The sequence below is a fragment of the Schistosoma haematobium genome, chromosome 1, assembly GCF_000699445.3.
Source record: "Schistosoma haematobium chromosome 1, whole genome shotgun sequence".
In the NCBI taxonomy this organism is placed as follows: domain Eukaryota; kingdom Metazoa; phylum Platyhelminthes; class Trematoda; order Strigeidida; family Schistosomatidae; genus Schistosoma; species Schistosoma haematobium.
The window spans coordinates 71914273-71932554 of NC_067196.1; the positions used below are offsets into that span (position 1 = coordinate 71914273).

General features: G+C 39.7%; 1 protein-coding gene across 1 annotated transcript in view; it reads right to left on the reverse strand.

Moving 5' to 3' along the window:
- Positions 1-12769, reverse strand: part of PIAS2 (E3 SUMO-protein ligase pias2) — a 28329-nt gene extending 15560 nt beyond the window's left edge. Inside the window, exons 1-6 of the mRNA XM_051209596.1 lie at positions 12492-12769; positions 12278-12458; positions 10516-11151; positions 4303-4504; positions 2024-2321; positions 877-1044 (exon numbers count right to left, since the gene is read on the reverse strand). Of these exons, the coding sequence (XP_051075052.1) occupies positions 877-1044; positions 2024-2321; positions 4303-4504; positions 10516-11151; positions 12278-12458; positions 12492-12524 (1518 nt within the window). The 5' untranslated portion in view covers positions 12525-12769. The remainder of the gene's footprint in view (positions 1-876; positions 1045-2023; positions 2322-4302; positions 4505-10515; positions 11152-12277; positions 12459-12491) is intronic.
- Between the last annotated feature and the right edge of the window lie 5513 nt (positions 12770-18282).

The window sequence follows — 18282 nt, forward strand, 5'->3', positions numbered from 1 at the left end:
GTCTATAAATATTGAGTAATGCTTAGTTAAATTGATTTGGTTCATATGCCTTCTCCGGTTCGTTTCGCTTCGCTCTCTCCTCTTCGCTTTTTCCGCTACTTCTCTCTGATTGTCTGTCTTGATCAACGATTGTACAAAATAAAAGTATTCAAACTTAATTCTCGTATTTGACTTATTCACTAACACGATCTATGCCGATAATTTTATACATGGATTGACAATATGTAAATTTCCTTAATGATAATCACACGACCAAATTGGAGTCAGATAATGGGCCACAAAAAGAGAAACGGTCACATCTGTGATTAAAATGACACTTATGCTACCAAATAATTGCAATTTGTATATTCCGAAATTCTACTAAACAAATTTTAATCACTGAACTATCCACAGTTTTCCACTTAGTTGTGATCGATCTGAGTTAATCAAGCAGTTGTGATTAAGAATAATAAGGCGATGAATTATAAAGACAAGTTTAATATTCATTCTAAATGAAAACTATACACAATATTTAATAGCTGAAATAAAAATGACGACTAGTAATGAGTTTGAGAGACTTGATTACCGACGGATTGGACAAATAATCTAGAACCAACGGTCCAAATACGGCTACCACAAAGGTTTTGTTTATAATTTAATTAGTCTCAAGTAATAAGAGTTTGTTAACCAATCACCTACACAAATGCTTCAATCGATATTTAATATATTCGTTTAAATGTACAATTAGTTGGGGAGCAGACCCGAAAAACAATGGCCCAAATCGACACAACAACCCCCTCACCGTGAAATAAAATACATAAGATGAAAAGCAGCGATGTTCGATTGGCAATAACGTTTATAATAATGAAGCGTCTACAAATAAGGACAGAGACTTACTTTCATTACACTAGCATTTTGAAATGAAGTCGAATGTAGAAGACCACATAATTGTTGAGGCGAACGTCTACGCATCAAGTATATTCCAACAACATTATAAGTATAGCTAGAATAATCATGAGTCCAAGTTAATTTAATATAGTTTGGAACAGTAGGGGAAACGTGAAGCTAATAAATAAGGAAGTTTGGAAAAAAAATCCAAAATCAAAATACCATTCCCAGTTCCACCAAATAATTTTCATCAAGACGGTTCAGCTACATGATAACTTCAAAAAATGCACAAGATAATCTCAAATTCATTATGATCTGACTGGATAAATTTGAAGTCTATCGTTCAGATTATAACACGTCATAGCCTTAAATAAAAATGAAGTTAACCCTTCCTGAAGAGTTAAGCAAGCGTTATAAATGGATAAGTAAATGGAAATCGAAAAATTCTAAAACTATTCCCTCAGTAAAAAACTATATATATATATATATATATATATATATATATATATAATATTCAGATTAGGATCGAACCCAAAACCTTTAGGTGTCATGGTGAGTACGATAGCTTTAAAGTTATTCTGAGTTTAAAAGTTTCCAACTTCAATCAATTTCGAATATTGTGCGACCATTAGGTAATGTAATCACTAAACAGATTTTTTCAGTGCTCCTTGACTTTTGATAGTTCTCTAGTTCATGAATTTGTCTGTAACCAAAACTACCCTCCAGCTTTATGATTACAATTGAAGAATAACAACCATGAAACCAGCTTCAAAAGATTTCTTCATCAATTCTAAGTATTTTCCCAGCGAACAAACAAACTAAGGTTAGTTGTTTCCCTGTTATATACATATGAAAGATTTTATTCTATATCCGACAACTGAAATACACGATTATTAGAATATTTTCAAACGTAACGATCTCACACTTTGTTATTTATTTCACAACCCAAAGATAACAAAAGTATGTACAATCAGTACATCATAAAACTCCTTCCCCAAAAATATAGTTCATGATTTTATTGTCATTTAAGATTTTACAATAATAGACTAATCTACGAAAAAAATCCTAATGTCATATTAATCAATGGAAGCAAAAGAAATCGCTATTTAAATTACGGACAAATGTCTCAATTACAAATATAAACAAATATACTTACAGACTGAGTGATATTAATAGGTCTAGGATTACGACGTCCATCCATTCCTGGACGATTACTTGGTAAAAGAGGTGGGAGTTGGATAGGCCGACCATTTACTTGGATTATCAAATGAACTGGTAAACTATCTTCAGCTAATGGTATTTGAATGAGTTTATCCAATGATAAACTAGATGACTTGCGACTACCATACAACTCATATGTCTGTACTAGATGTTGGCAGGCTTGGGGATCTAGACGAGCAAAACGCATAATAACTTGCACTCCGAATTCCATTCGTTCATCAGATCCACGCCAGCTAAAAAGCATTGACATCAATAAATCTACTTTTGATAATCTTAAAAATATTACATAATTTGCATTCTAGTGTAAATTGCATACAAGAAAAACAGATGAATTGTCTTACAAAACCATTCAATTAATTTATTGATTTTACCGTGAATAAATTAAGTGTAATATCAGTGGACCAAAATACTTTGTTTTTTAAATCCCAAAATTACAGATTTCTGTTGGTGATGCATCGAAATCTTTATTTATCGAGGAAAATAGGTAACGAAAAATTGACATGAGGAAATTCCAGGTACCTTAAGTTCGAGTTTGCCATAATGATTTGTCTCTGTATGAAGATAGTGTTAAGAGAATATCTCCTCATAATGGGAACTCAAATCTCCCTCCCTTAAGTCCTGTTCTCAGTGGGTGGTTTGTGATACCATGACGAAAACTTCTACAAATACCCATACGTTTTTTTATTATATCATCGTAGGTAGCAGCGGCAAATATACTTGTCTCCCAAAGGCTGGTGACTGGGAGTAAACTGAAACAAAGTTGAGTCGACCACTTTATTGGTTTGCTCGATCAAGTTGAGTTGGAGCTGCTAAATATATAAAAGTTTCAGTCAAAAAAAACTATAGTTTGTTGCTAGTATCATGATAGGAAATACCCTGGTTACAAGTATAATTTACTCACTCGGCTTTGAGTAGCAACCTTACTGAGAGAGTACCCGGGAAAAAAACAAGTAGAATGGGACTCAGACGTGTGACTGAATTGCTCTAGGTTTAATTCCAAGCTACTATTCCCTGGTACAAGCAGTTACTAACCGCTAGATCGCAACATCTGTTACAGCCGCTTCAGCTAAGAAGTCTGGATAATACTTCTAGTTTAAAACAAAATCTATCTAAACTCAGAGAAGAAATGCTTTTAATTGGTGAACGCGGTGTATTTGCTAACAAATAACTAGTATTACCAGGATAGAATTCTGACGATGACATGATAGGTGAATCAAATCAATGATGAAAACTGAGATGATTCTTTTTGCAAAACGGTAAGCTATTCCTAAAGACTATAATATCTTAGAAGCCATGTTAGTCAAGTTAGCTGCTTTTTGAATTACTCCCCTTTTCTTTAAACTGCAATGATCAACAGCCATGTGTAATCCTATAAGAAACATTTCAGATCCATAAACCCAAGTCACTTTTGCAGTTAATTTGGTCAAGAATTCACGATTATTATTCTAATAGAAGCAAACTAACAGATCTTGTCGCTTTCTCTCATCTCAGATTTGCCACCAATTTTCCAATTATAGTAAAACTTTAAAAGCCGATAAATATATCCTACTCATACGGTTTTGGAATGAAAAATAACCAAAACGTAGCCAGAAGTTAGTTAAAATGTTTCTTCTATGTTTTTTACATCAATTCCGAAAATTAATCAAGGTAATGTTTTTCTCAGAGACAATCCTAACGATCACTAACTTTGCATGCTACTCCTTAGCTAAATATCACCTGGTAACTGAATCGCTTCTGTAGCCACCATCTTCTGAGCATAGCTGTCCCTATACAAAGGTTTAAAATTAAAAGTGCATTTATAAATATCACAGGATTTGGTCGATTGTATTCTATATCATCTATCTTAATTTTACTCCAACATCCGCCCAGATAAGATCAAGGAAATGAATGTACTCGATTCTACAATGCGTGGTTCACAAACAAAAATTCCGTGGCCAAGGGTGATAGTTTCGGTTAATGATGACTGTTGTCAGACTTCACGTAAGGCTAAGAGCTAGGGTGTTGAGGGCGTCGACATAAAGTTACCAGTATGGTTTTAAGAAATAAGAAATGATGTTGGGTAATAACCGCGAATATACTAGAAAACTTTAGGTTTTCAACACAAAGATTCTTATGAAAGTTTTTCGGAAAAATGCAGAGCAAGCACAAGTAAATCTGTCATCCCACATAAGACTACACACAAGTAACCAAAACGACGAGAGAAATCATACTCACCAGTGATAAGTAATGGTTTCGACTTGGTCAGATGTGAACCTCAAGGCCAAAGAACGGTCATAAGATCGACGTCCAGTAGCAAAACCAATGTGGGCCGGGAGAATGATTTGCGGAGGTAAAAGAACATCGATCAGTTTGAAAAATGGAGACTCTTTGAAATTGAATTCAGGTAAAACAGCGGGAAGCCGAAACGATCCATCAACTACATAATTGCGTGTTACAAATTAAAAGTAAACTTGTCTTATCGAGAGGAATAAATGCGTTGTAATCATTATTATATGAAAAACATATTAACAGTAGGACCTGAAAGGCCTAGGAAGAAAACTCTAATAACTCATACTACATTCATTTTTAGGAAGTAACAGAAACTGAAGGTAAATCCGGGCGAAACTATTTGGGACACGAATACAAGATAAACAGAACTGTTAAACATAAGAGGAATACGTCCATTTGCAATCCCAAAACATCCACTTCCGCAATATTCGTAGTGTCCCCCAATTTTGAAACTTTACTTATCAACAAACCATTTTCAGTTAAGAAACCACTCAAAACCATCCTAAGTGCAAATGACAACTTTTACTAAATCTTTTTACAAGTGAATAAAGTATTTGTACTTTAATTGAGGAATGTTCGGTAAGAGGATAAATAACTGGGCTTTTAACTACCCAGTAGATCAGAACCTCATCCTAAATGTTTCTGTTTATTTATTTATTTGAACACATAAATATTGGTACAAGGGGGCACCAAATATATATGCGCCACACAGAGCAGTGAAAATGGGGAGAAAAAAAGGAGCGTAAAATAAAAAAGAATAATAACGACCAAATTGGTGTAAGGTAGTGTAATAATAATGTTACAGCAGGATCACCACTAGCTTCCATTCTGAGCCATATCTCATAACGTCTCTAGCCACTGTGTCACACCATCTCTAGGACCCCAGCCAGGGAGTCGTGAAGGACCAACGCAAGCCAGCCCTTTTCAGCTTTCTTACATACCCCGACACCATGTCATAGACTGACCACCTCTCCGCTTTTTCCAACTAGTCCCAGAGTCGGCAAATAATGCACGACGTGGAATTCTCTGGGACGACATCCGTAGAACATGTCCAAGCCACCGAAGTCGCTGTTTCAAGATGGTGACACCAATTGCATTATCGTCTCTGTGCCCGAACACACAACGCCGAACCACTGCATTACTAACATGGTGTTGCCACTGGATGTCAGCAATCCTTCGGAGACAGCGATGATCAAACACAGAGAGTCTTCTGACATCCTCAACTCGGAGAGGCCAGATTTCATAAGCATAGAGCAAAACTGCTCTCACCGACGCGTTGTAGATCCAACCTTTCACAGCCAGACTAACATCACGAAGGCGCCAAAGATGGCCCAGATTGGCATAAGCCGCTCTGGCTTTCACTATACATGCATCACTCACACCCCCACCAGCACTTATGCAGCTATCCAGATACACGAACTTCTCGACTACTTCTATCTGCTCACCATCCAGGGTGAGTACAGGATTAGAATCCTGCCAGTCTTGTAGAAGTACTTTGCACTTCTAAGGTGCAAAGCACATACCATACCTACGGACACTGATTGCCAACTGATTAGGTGCGGATTCCATGACTTGAGCATTATCGCACAGTAAGACAATATCATCCATATACTCAAGTTCGAGAAGTCTTTCTCCAGGTAACAGATCCACACCACCATTACTTACATCTATCAGAGCTGTTTCCAGAATGTCGTCGATGGCAAAGTTGAAGAGGAATGGTGAGATTGGGCAACCCTGCCTAACCCCACTGCTCGAATGGAACAATGGAGAGAGGTGGTTGTATGCCCTCACTCTGCCCGAGGTGTTTGTATATAGGGCTTTTAGGATGTTAATAAACTTCTCAGGCACACCCTTCTTCAATAGACAATCCCAGAGAACAGTCCTGTCCAGCGAATCGAAGGCAGCCCTGATGTCAAGAAACACTACGATTGTTGGCCTTTGATTAGTATGGCGGTGTTCTAACATTTGGCGGAGGGTGAAGATATGATCAATACATCCTCGACCAGAACGAAACCCAGCCTGTTCCTCGAGAGTCAATCTTTCTCGGGTTTTGAACAACCTACGAAGTATGACGGAAACCAATAGCTTGAACGCAATCGGAAGTAGACTTATACCCCGATAGTTGTTACAGGAACGACGTGAACCCTTTTTAAAGATAGGGACAACTATCGACTCATTCCATGACGTTAGTACACTCTCTAGTTCCCAGACCTTTGTAAACAACACAGTCAGTTCCTTAGCCAGAAAGTCATCACCATCTTTAAAATGAGTAAGTCATCTGGGCCCGATGATTTGTAGCACTTCAAGAGTTGAAGTTCCTTACGGACTTCCACCTCATTTGGTGGATCAGTCGTCACCGGCCATGGAGGGCAGGACAGTCTGACCAATGTTGCCGGAGCAGCAGGCCAGTTGAACTGCCCTTCGAAGAACTCTGCCCATCGTCCAAAACGTCGATGGATGTTAGTGATTGGCATCCCATCATCCTCACAGATTGTTTCGCTCACACCAAACTTATTGCTGCCAGTGGCTCGGATGAGTTGGAAGAGCTTCCGGTAATTACCAGATGCAGCTGTTGCTTAGCGCTCATTAGCACGCTCCGACCACCAGGCTTCTCGGCCCTTACGCAAGCTTTGCTCAATTTCATTAAGTACCAGTCGTCGTTTGTAGTCAAACTCACGGTTACCCGGAGTAGACCAACGGGCTTCAATGAGTTGTAAGGAGCCTGAAGAAACCCAGTACTTATAAGCGAGACGTTTCGCGAAGTCGCAAGCGGCTTTACTCGCTATTTTCATGGCGTCATGCAATTGCAACCAATGCTCATCTATACTTTTCGGTGGAATGGTAGCTAGGCTAGAAACTAGCTCGGTTCGATACTTACTTGCAACAGAAGTTGCAACCAATTTGCTGACATCAATCCGTTGATGGTGGTCACTTCGTTGTCCACTGAAAAGTAAGGTAAGATTGGCGCAGACCAAGGCATGGTCAGAGTCCAGATAGGTACTCCAAAAGGAGCGGCAGTCTTGTACACAACCACGCCAGCGGTAGCTGATCGCGATGTGATCAATCTGAGTCCAGGATTGAGATGCAGAGGGATGACGCTAGGTGGAACATCAGCGATGACTGTGCCGAAAGTTAGTGCTAGCCAGAAACAGGTTGTGGTCTGTGCACAGTTGCAGTAGACAGTCCCCGTTATCTGTCTTGCGACCAACAATTCCCCATCGGCCACCTAGATTCTCTTCTGTACCTAAACGCCCGACCTGAGCATTCAAGTCTCCGGCTAGTACTACAATATCTGTCGAACGCACTTTCTGGAGAAGAACAGTTAACTGATGGTAGATTTCATCTTCGATTGCATCCGGGCTGCAATCTGTCGAGGCATAGGCGGAGATGACAAAAAGACATCGTTTCTCACGCCGATTTCTTCTCACTTTGATGGAACGTTCTAATCTAACAGCACATAACCGACTGTTAATGGGTATCCAATCGATTAGTGCTGCCTCAGCTCTAGCGCTTCGTGCGACACCAATGCCAGCAAGACCACACGAAGATGTCACAGGGTTCCCGAATAAACGCACGTAAAATAAGCTTTTTGAAGCGACAGGTGAAGAGCGAATTTGTAGTACTTCACCGGAGTCTTGAATACGGGTCCAGGATAGACAACAAACGTCGATATTAAGACTTTCCAAGGACATAACCAGCCCTATTTGTCTTCCGACCTGCATAAGTGTGCGAACGTTGAAGGCAGCCAGTTTGAATGGTGCACGTGGTTTCAGAAAAACTGCTTCGGTATTCGTATTTGGTGGTAGCACGCAATTTTCAACCAGGCAGTGACTCGAGAACGTTTAGATAGAACCGAGTTTCCACCATAGGCGAGCTGCTGTATCAGTCGAAAAATAAGGATACATAAAATGGGAATAAAAAAGAAAGTGAATGACGTAAATAATAATAATAATAATAATAATTAATAATAATAATAATAATAATAATAATAATAATAATGTGAATTGTTTGATTGTAAATCGAAGCGAGAACAGAATTTTCAGTAAATATCGTCATTTTCATTTTATTTTTGTGTTGCTGTGGTACTGCTCGGGTGCCCAAATCGAGGCAGGTGGTCTTCTTAGGGGGCCACACCCCGAGACCCCTCGAGTGGTGGAAATAGCTAACTTAGCGAGTAATAGGTGACAGTCTTTATGAACACGAAAGTTATAAGTATGCAGACACATACATTCTAGCATATACATATCTATAAAGCAACCTAGATGTTACAAGAGAGTAATTAGAGAGGGAAAATATATGGGTTACAGGACAAATGGGAAAATCAGGATAATTTATCTGTTTAAGCACGTAGGTGAGTGGTAACAGAGATCCGCTACAAGTTCATACAGGCCCAAAACCTTATATTGACAAATTATTATACAACACACAGTAAGGTGCAGTTTAAGTTTTGGAGCAGTAACATGGTGGTTACGAAACTCAGCTTTCAACTAAAAGGTCACAGGTTTGAATATCATACCAATTATTTTGGTTTGGGCGACTGGCTAGTAACGTATTACTAGCCCTCACACATAAACTATGGATCAAAGTTGACTAAACAGAACCTCATATGACAAGTCTTTTAAAAATGAACGAACAAGAGAGATAAATACTTTAAACAGCGCAATTACTAAGCGTTTCTTGGATACAGGACATCAGGCCAATACCTTGGAATCTATCAAGGTGGTTAATAAACAGTCAAGCCCCAGACTTCTGAAGTTATCTGAAACCGTTGCTATAAGGCGTCCGGAACCTGATTTATGTGTTGAATAGATGATTGTTAGTCTTTCCTTCTATTGGTAGCAAATATTTCTTCATTGCGTCATAAAATTTTGTTCAACTCTTTCAATTAATCACATCACTACGCTTTTTTATTTTAACTGTCATTTAGATTATTAATCTTATTTTAATTAACTGAGCTTTACTCATTCTTACTTTTTATCAGCGTTTACTCACTACGTAACCACTTGTTTCCAGCCCTATGGACCTTTGTTACTACCGACGTTATAGAACTTTCCCTATATAAGGTATGTATTTACAATACTTTATTCCATCTATTAAATTTATTTACACCCTTGCTATATTACACTGATGTCTTTAAAGTAACTTCCAACTGCGCTCCTTCAAGTAATTGTAACCCATTTTGTAAATAAGTGGTCTTGGGTGCTGTTAGAGGTATGAGGGCGGTTATCACTTCCCGGTTGCCCACACCGTGGAAGGGTTCTTCTGGAGGTACCTGAAAAGGAAATTGGATTAGAGGCGGTCTCAGTGACCTGAGAGCGTGACCGCAGTGCCCAAGGGACAACTGCTTGAGGCCGGTCGCGCACGGCCTTTTCGTGGGAGGTTTTTGACGTGTTAGCTCCGTTCTTCAAAGGGCCTTACCGCCGGAGACTGAATTCCGTGAGGTAAGGTGAGGTGTGCATTTTTAGGGTCGACCTTTTCTAACCCCATCCCTCCCTGTGGGAAGGCAGCATCGCTGTCATGCTGGTTGTCTGAAGGAAACACCTTACTGCTGTCACACCTCTGTACAGTCAGCAGTACGACTTTGCCTTCGGACCTTGGGTTTGTTGCTTTTAGTCTTACCGCTCTTCAACCGACCTGTCTGACATGGTAGGACCTTGAGGAATGGTTGTTCCAGCCAGTATAGCTCGGTTGCTTCATCACGATAAACAAGCCCGACCACCACGTCAAGGTAGCAACAACGGCCACAAGTAAGCAGCTGACGAGAACCACACGAAATAAAATGAATTCATGTTATTCTGCTTAAATCTTTGTTATTGCTTTCTTCGGAAATGAATACTTTAGGTGACTATGAAATCTTTTTCTGGTTAGTCAATACTTGAGAACAGAATTCTTCCTAGCATATTACTTTATTGTGATTTCTTTAAATATATGTAATTGCATTTTGTCTGGTATATATACTTGACCTGAACTGTTTAAATAATTCCCCTACTAAAATAAACAATAAATACTAGGTTTCAAGGTACTTTAAATTCTCAAAGCACAGAAATAGACAATAAAACAAAATCCACAGATGACAATGAATAAACAGCAACAAAATTTGGTCTACATGCATGCGACGAAAAATGCCAATAAAAAATACTTCGACATTCTGTGTCTTACCTCCAGCCAATGTTATAAGTGGACCTATTTTGTGTGTGACAGCAGCTTTTCTTGAGTCTGTACTGAGTGTGTGGATTGAACTCTGAGGACATTCAGAGTGCACATGTATTTCTGAATGCCCATCTGACATAGCTGAATTGGATAGAATAGGGATAGGAAGGGCAACATTTGTTTGAGAATGGGGATTAAAATTTTGGGACTTCCCAGATGTGTAAGATTGAGATGTCGTTACTCGGTTTTCAGGTAACAACTTGTTAACAGACTCCCAAGATGACCAAACTGATGGGTTAATCACAGGATTCCCTGGAAACAGTGAACTTTGTGTGAGTTCATTGGATGAAACTGTTTGTTGAGATTTTTGTTGCCTGCTTCTCGTAGAATTTAATTCATCTGGAGATGATTGTTCAAAAACACTTGTATTCGGTTGTACAACGTAAGGGTTGTGACACAACTGCTCTTTCTGTAATACACAGCTTGTTTTTGTACCTGTCACACATGGATTCGGTCCTGAACTATTCTTTGACGATTCTGTAGAACAACGAATGGTAGGGTCTCTTAAATACACAAACGATGACGGAAGATCGTTTGACGGACAGTGGGGGTCGAAATTCCCATTTGACTGTTGAAACTGTAAGTCTGAAACACGAATTATATCACTTTTAATAACAATGATGACTTTGGAATACAGAAAAAAGTTAGATACAACAGAGCACATATGAAAATCAGCGACAAACTAATACAATCATTTTACTTCTTAAAAGACTCTTCAGAAGATAACAAGATATTTGATAGTGTGCAGGTTTAATTATTCTCAATCAAATGTTTAAAAACTCAGTTGTAAATTGAAGGTAATGCTGAGAGTTCATTTCACTCAATTTTTACAGGACAATCAAATCAATTTGTAATCTATAATTCAAGCACAAAAATCCTAAATAAATATTCTAATTATGTGACCAAGTACATGCTAATGTACTCGACCCTAACCCAGAACAACTAACTATCATTTGACGGTGCTGTCATAAACTAAACTTTTCTCAAATTTCGTCACTGTGTACCGGTGTCGCCAAATAACATGATGTAGGAAAACTGCTTGAACGATATGAGGAAAATCAAACCAAGAAAACAAATAGTGTTCTAAGATGGGAGTACTCGCTAAATTCACATCTCTACCAAGCCCAAATACCCGCTAATGAACCTTAGCATTATTCAAAATGTGTTGCCATTAAACGCATGCCATCCCTGAAACTAAAGAACATCCTTAGCTCGAAGATTAGTTTTGATAGTTGTAGGCTGCGAATGTAGGTAAAGACAAATTGTGCACCTGACCTTTATAGCTGGGCTAACATTGTAACAATGGTAAATGTAGTACAAATTATGGAACTTCACTCTGATCATCTATTTCATCTTATACTACCACTAGGAATCATAAAACTACTTTGATGCACAAGATTCTGACTATCTCCAGTGGCGTATCAGTAGAATTTAGTAGATGTACGATATTTTCAGTACATAATTATGGTTTGTAAGCATTACTATGTAAATCAATCTATTTATACACCATAAGAAACTATATTAATGGAATCGGATCGATACTAAGCTTGGGACTAGCTACATGAAAGTTCTTAGTTCAAATTTACAGTTGAAACAAATTTGCAAAGATTATAAGATTAAAAAAGAATGCAAGCACCCAGAATCAACTGACTGTGTTACATTAAATAGTCTCATAAGAACAAAAACACTGAAAATGCGGGAGAAAACGTACTGACAGGACTATACATCAATCCCCTCAGTTCATGAAGGGCAGAAAGAAATTCTGTGGAAGGATCCTGGTCCAGGTAGGAAATAAGTCTCAATTGAATATCCTGCTTTAGACCTCCACGAGGAAGATTGGTTAACTTTATAAGTTTATCAAGATCTGCCCGTCGACAGCGTTGGATGAAAGCCTAAAACATCTTTATGCGAGTAACGATATATACCTTAAGCTCTAAGAGGTCACGAGTTTGACGCATGGAAGATTTCCCTTTGCCGAGCTTAAGCTTTTCTGCAAGAATAAATTATCTAAGTAGTCCAGTGGAAGCAAAGCACTTATCAACACCGGTTAATGGACAGTACCGATATTTTTTATTCACGCGCTTATCCAGTAGATAATATCTTACATACCTTCATTGAAGTTGTTTATTGATGTATTCGTGTCCATTCAGGCTGACGGCGAGCATGATAGGCTATGATATGTAGATACTGATACAAACCTTCCAAAATATTTTTCAAAAGGAAGACGCGCGCTATTTAAAAAGGACAGTGGTATTTTTCCTCGCTGAGTAAATTTCATTGTTTTGATCGTTTATTACGTATCAAGACTACTGTTTTCCACTTTAATTGAATTTATTTCAGTTAAAGTATTCGACTAAAGTATCGTTTTTACTGTTTTGTCGTTGGTACTCTTTAGTACCTCTTTTTCAACTGTATCTGTTAGTACTTTTAGTCCTAGCAATCTACAGCTCTTCACTTTTTTTGGTCATTGATAATTTTTTTGTTTCTGGGTATCATCGCATATTGAAAAAACCCCTCCTAAATGACCGGACAGTGTAAAAAAAGCAGTTGCCAACGTCCGGGTTGTCGTTATCCTGTTGAAAGCGGCATGCAGTGCGATTAGTGCAAAGGCTGGTACCACGAAGTTTGCTCGGATTTAACGCCTGCGGCTTTCTAAAGGGTTCAGTAAAAAGGGTTGCGTTTGGCTTTGCGAACAGTGCTGTTTGAATGAAAGCAGCTTGTTGACCGAGGCCATCGCACTGCTAGATGCTGCGAAAAAGTGTTATAGCAAGCGTAGTCGGGACACATCAAACAGCACTCGCTCTGTTGACACGCAAATTGATATGAAGTAAACTCAGGTGAGTTCGAAAATAGGTGACTCACACCGATCAAAGAAGGGAAAACAGTCTCCAAAGAGGTCTGTCTTAAACAAAAACTCAAGAAAAGTAGGTTCTTCCATTCCCCGTCTTCCAAATGGCATCCAGCAGGAAATGCCTAGAAGCCGCAATCGCTAGGCTCGATCGGTTTCTAGCGAGAAACATAACCTGACCTCTCAGGTCGTCGACAACCCTCCGGAATCCAACAGTAGGTTTAACTCAACTGTTGTTGCTTCTCATAGCACCGTTGACGAATGGGTATAGGTTGTAAGGAAGAAACAACGTAGGGATATAAAAGGGAATCCTGCCCCCGTAAAAGTAGTCAAAAAAATCGAAAGCTGATCATAGCGACAGATCAGTTATTTTTCATAGAATCGAGGATAGTGAGAGCTCTGAACCAAAAGCTCGTTTTGAGCATGACATTAGGTTATACGCTGGCGAAAAGGACCTAAAAATTGTAAATTTTCGGGTTGTAAGACTTCGACAGAGAATGATGCCGAAGCCACTCTGGGTGAAGCACGAAGGCACTTAAACAGGCTTCAGATCTGTTACACCAATGCACGAAGCTTACTTAATAAGCGATCGGAACTAGGTGTACAGATTGACTCTACAAAGCCAGATATAATCGCAGTAACAGAAACCTGGCTGACACAGGCTATAGATAGTATAGAACTTGATTTCGAGGGCTTTACGTTAGTAAGAGCCGACAGAACACAGAAGCGCAAAGGAGGGGGAGTAGCCCTATTCATTAGGAATGCTATCCCATTTACCATTATCGATAGTGTATCCCATGAGAGTGGGACGTGTGAATTAGTTAGTCTTCGCTTAAAATGCAAGGGACAAGAGCTGCTGATTGGTTTGGTCTATCGCAGTCCAAGCTGTGAGGCAAATGAGATCCTGTTAAGCAGTCTCAATACTTGGTCCCAAAGTGGTCGATGTCTAATCCTAGGGGACTTTAATGCACCTATGGTAGACTGGGAAAATCTGCGAACTAAATCGTCGGAGAATTCTTTCGAGCAGGAACTAGTTGATGGGGTTATCACATGTGCTCTAGTGCAACATGTGAAAGAAGCGACAAGGTACGATCCGGACACTGAATCATCCTTATTAGATCTTATACTGACTCACTATGAGGATGATGTTGCGAACCTCCACCATATGCCACCCTTAGGTAAAAGTGACCACGCAGTTTTAACTTTTGACTTCCATATAACTGCCAGTCATGAGGACGCGTCAGTCCAGTCCAGACCCAACGTCTGGAAAGCAAACATACCAGACACCATGCACTCAGCATCGTTAATAGATTGGACAATAGACCCAGAGTCCTCTATTGAAACGGCCTGTGACGCATTTCGAAAATCATACTTAAAAGTTACCACACCTCACATCCCTTGGACTGTACCAAAGGGGCCGAAAAACTCACCACCATAGTTCAGTAGGGAGGTCCGTATCCTTCTCCGTAAGAAAAGGAAAACGTGGGATAGATTTAGGTTACTGGGGACTGATGAGTCAAAATCTCAGTATCGAAAGGCTCGGAACACTTGTGCCTCGACCCTCCGTAAGTCTAGAAAATTGTACGAAGAAAAACTTGTTAAGGAATCCATAGAATGTCTTAAACGCTTGTATTCCTATATAAACCAAAGGACAAGGAGAAAAGGAAATATTCCTGCTCTATGGGGAGACAGCACTGCTTCATCATTAGTGGAGGACGACTTTGGTAAGGCTCAAGCGTTCTCAAACTACCTTAGCGACGTGTATACCATAGAAGCGCCCTTCTCGTCAGCGTATACAGATCCCCCCATACATACACTGGATAGCGTGACCATTAAAGAACTCGATGTCTTTGGTCTGCTAAATAAGCTTGACATAGGTAAATCCACGGGGCCCGATGAATTACATCCTAGGCTACTGAAGGAATTATCTAACTTCGTTGCAAGCCCTTTAAGTACATGCTTTAACCTATCCGTTACGCAGGGTCGCTTACCGAAAGATTGGAAAAACGCCATAGTAAGTCCTGTCTTCAAAACAGGCACGAAACACAAACCTGAGAACTACCGCCCCGTTAGCCTAACTAGTGTGGTTGTTAAAATATTAGAAAAGATTATTCGGAAGGAGCATCTCGATAAAAACCGGATCCTCTCGGAGAAGCAGCATGGCTTCAGAATAGGTTATTCTTGTCTCACTAACTCATTAGTGGCTCGTGAAAGCTGGTGTGCTCTTAAGGACCAAAAGCTACCTGTAGACGTCGCCTTCATTGATTTCAGTAAAGCTTTTGATAAAGTTCCGCACAACCGGCTGTTATATAAGCTAAGAAAAGTCGGGATTGGAGGCAATTTATTGATGTGGATAAAAGACTTCTTAGTTGGGCGTCAACAAAGAGTTCGGGTGAACTCAAAGTTATCTAGCTGGGAAACTGTGCTTAGTGGAGTGCCCCAGGGTACAGTTTTGGGGCCAGTGCTATTCCTCTTGTATGTAAATGACCTTCCTTGTATCCTATCATCATCGGTCTTGCTATATGCTGACGATGTCAAGATATGGAGAACGATACGATGTGAGGGTGATAGTTTATAACTGCAAAGTGACCTAAAGAAGTTATCTGAATGGTCTCAAACATGGCAGTTGCCGATAAATACTTCCAAGTGTGTTGTGATGCATATCGGTCATCAAGGCACAGATACATGCACGATGAATAACACTGAGCTACCTGTCGTCCAGACATATAATGACTTAGGAGTTATCGTTAGTCAAGACTTAAAGACTACTGCACACTGCCGTGCAATAGCCGCCAAAAGTTTTAGAACGTTATGGTCAATACGTAGGGCTTTTAGTCATGTCGACGCTAAGACGTTTTTGACTTTGTATACAGTGTTCGTACGTCCTAAACTTGAGTACTGCATACAAGCGGCCAGCCCCTGCCTAAAAAAAGACAGTGAGCTTCTGGAAAAGGTTCAGAGAACGGCGACTAAGCTGGTTCCCGGAATAGCGAAGCTTCCGTATGAATCTCGACTGGCCAAGCTGAACCTTTTCCCGTTGTCATATCGCAGAACTAGAGGCGACTTGATTACAGTCTGCAAATTGCTTAGTGATAAATTTGCACCTAACATGCCCTCATTTTTCTTGTCTTCCAAAACAGAGAATTTACGAGGACACTCCAAAAAAGTTCACAAGCCGAGAACAAATTACTTGTCAGCTGACTATCGACTTTCCCATCGAATCATCAACGAGTGGAATTCACTACCTCAGCACGTGGTTGAGGCTCCATCCGTCGACTCTTTCAAAAGAAAGTTGGATCAACTGAGAGACCACCATTGCCAGGACTAACACAGGCCATCAGGCTTCCTGTCCTTCCCAAACTGAAACTGAAAGTCACCTAGCGGAATATGTTTGAAATTAATCAATTCTGGTCACTTAATTTATCAGCAAATATGAGATATGAAACACGAATACACTGTTGAACTAATAATCAGAGTACTACCTTATTTGTTAGGTAACAGTAAAGGTGCCACATGTATTCGGAATTTCACAACATTCTCAAACGTAGTGCAGGACCAGTGAAATGTCACTGAGCCCTAGCCAAATCATCCGGCAGTTGGATCACTGAATGTCGAACAGATCATCGTTCCCTGCCAAGGTCATGTACAACCAACGCGCATCAGTTATTAGTATGCCATGGACTGACCCATGTGGCAGTCGTCTTACTTTCGTGCCATTCCGAAACACCGAGAGACGATGAATGAAGTATACTGAATCATTCAATTCAGAAGTAAGAAATGAACAGGTCCGAAAATACATTTGAAAAGCTGTAGTGACGTACGTTTATCAAGAGAACGCAATTGGTATAATGGAAAGAACTATTATTATAACCATTTGTTCCACTGGTTATTTTACTATACTTGTTTGTTTAACTGTACTAAAGACATTCTTCCTTCCGTCGGTTGTGACCTTGCACGAACTTACGTTTGCTCAGTAGTTTCGCTTGTACTCCTTTGGCACGATCTCGGTATTATTCCGATATCACGAGATCGCCAACAAATATATATCGTCACAACCTTCAGTCACCTTCTGATTTCTGGTTTACCCGGAGGTTTAGCCTGTTCTGGTACGCAATCTTCTTGTAGTGATGACCATAGTCAAACGCGACTCGACGCCACACTACAAAGCTATCGATATGTCGAGAAGCGTTTGGTCTAAGCTGGCTAGTAGTTGCAAAGGACGCGTAGCACGATGAGCTCTTTCGTGATCTGGAGCGGGTGCGCGACTGAGAGCTTTCAGCTAGGGTGTATTTAGCGAAACTAATGAAGTCAGCATCAATGTCGTAGACTTGACGAACTACCGCCATAAGTGCATAACAGAGGTGAGATTTTGAGTACAGTAATTGTAGACGTAATGACTTGGTGAAAGTTTAAGTTGTTCAAAGGAGATTCACAACAGAAGTTTTGGGTTATTCTGACAACGATGATTATCACCAAAGATATCAACAACTCCAGTCAGAATCTCCCTGGATCAAGCGCATTAAATAAAGCCTTGCATTTAACAACAGACTTGTGGATGGTATTTCTTACTCTTCGTCAACCAATCCTTCATATTCAATTATATCATTACACAACCTACTCAATAAAAAGAGTATTCTATTGATTACAAGAACCTGCACAAACTTACGCTGCAATTTTTCCTTGTTCACTATTCAACCATGTAAAAAAGTTCTAGTGAGCCTCTGTTGCAGTGAAAATGTGATCTAGTTTCAAATCTCCTTGATGACATTCTTACCGAGAGCGGTTTTCGTCCTTTATTAAACGTCAGCGTGTTTACCAATGATTTATGCAAACGAGGTCCAATATCTACCTGAATGACTGTTAAACAA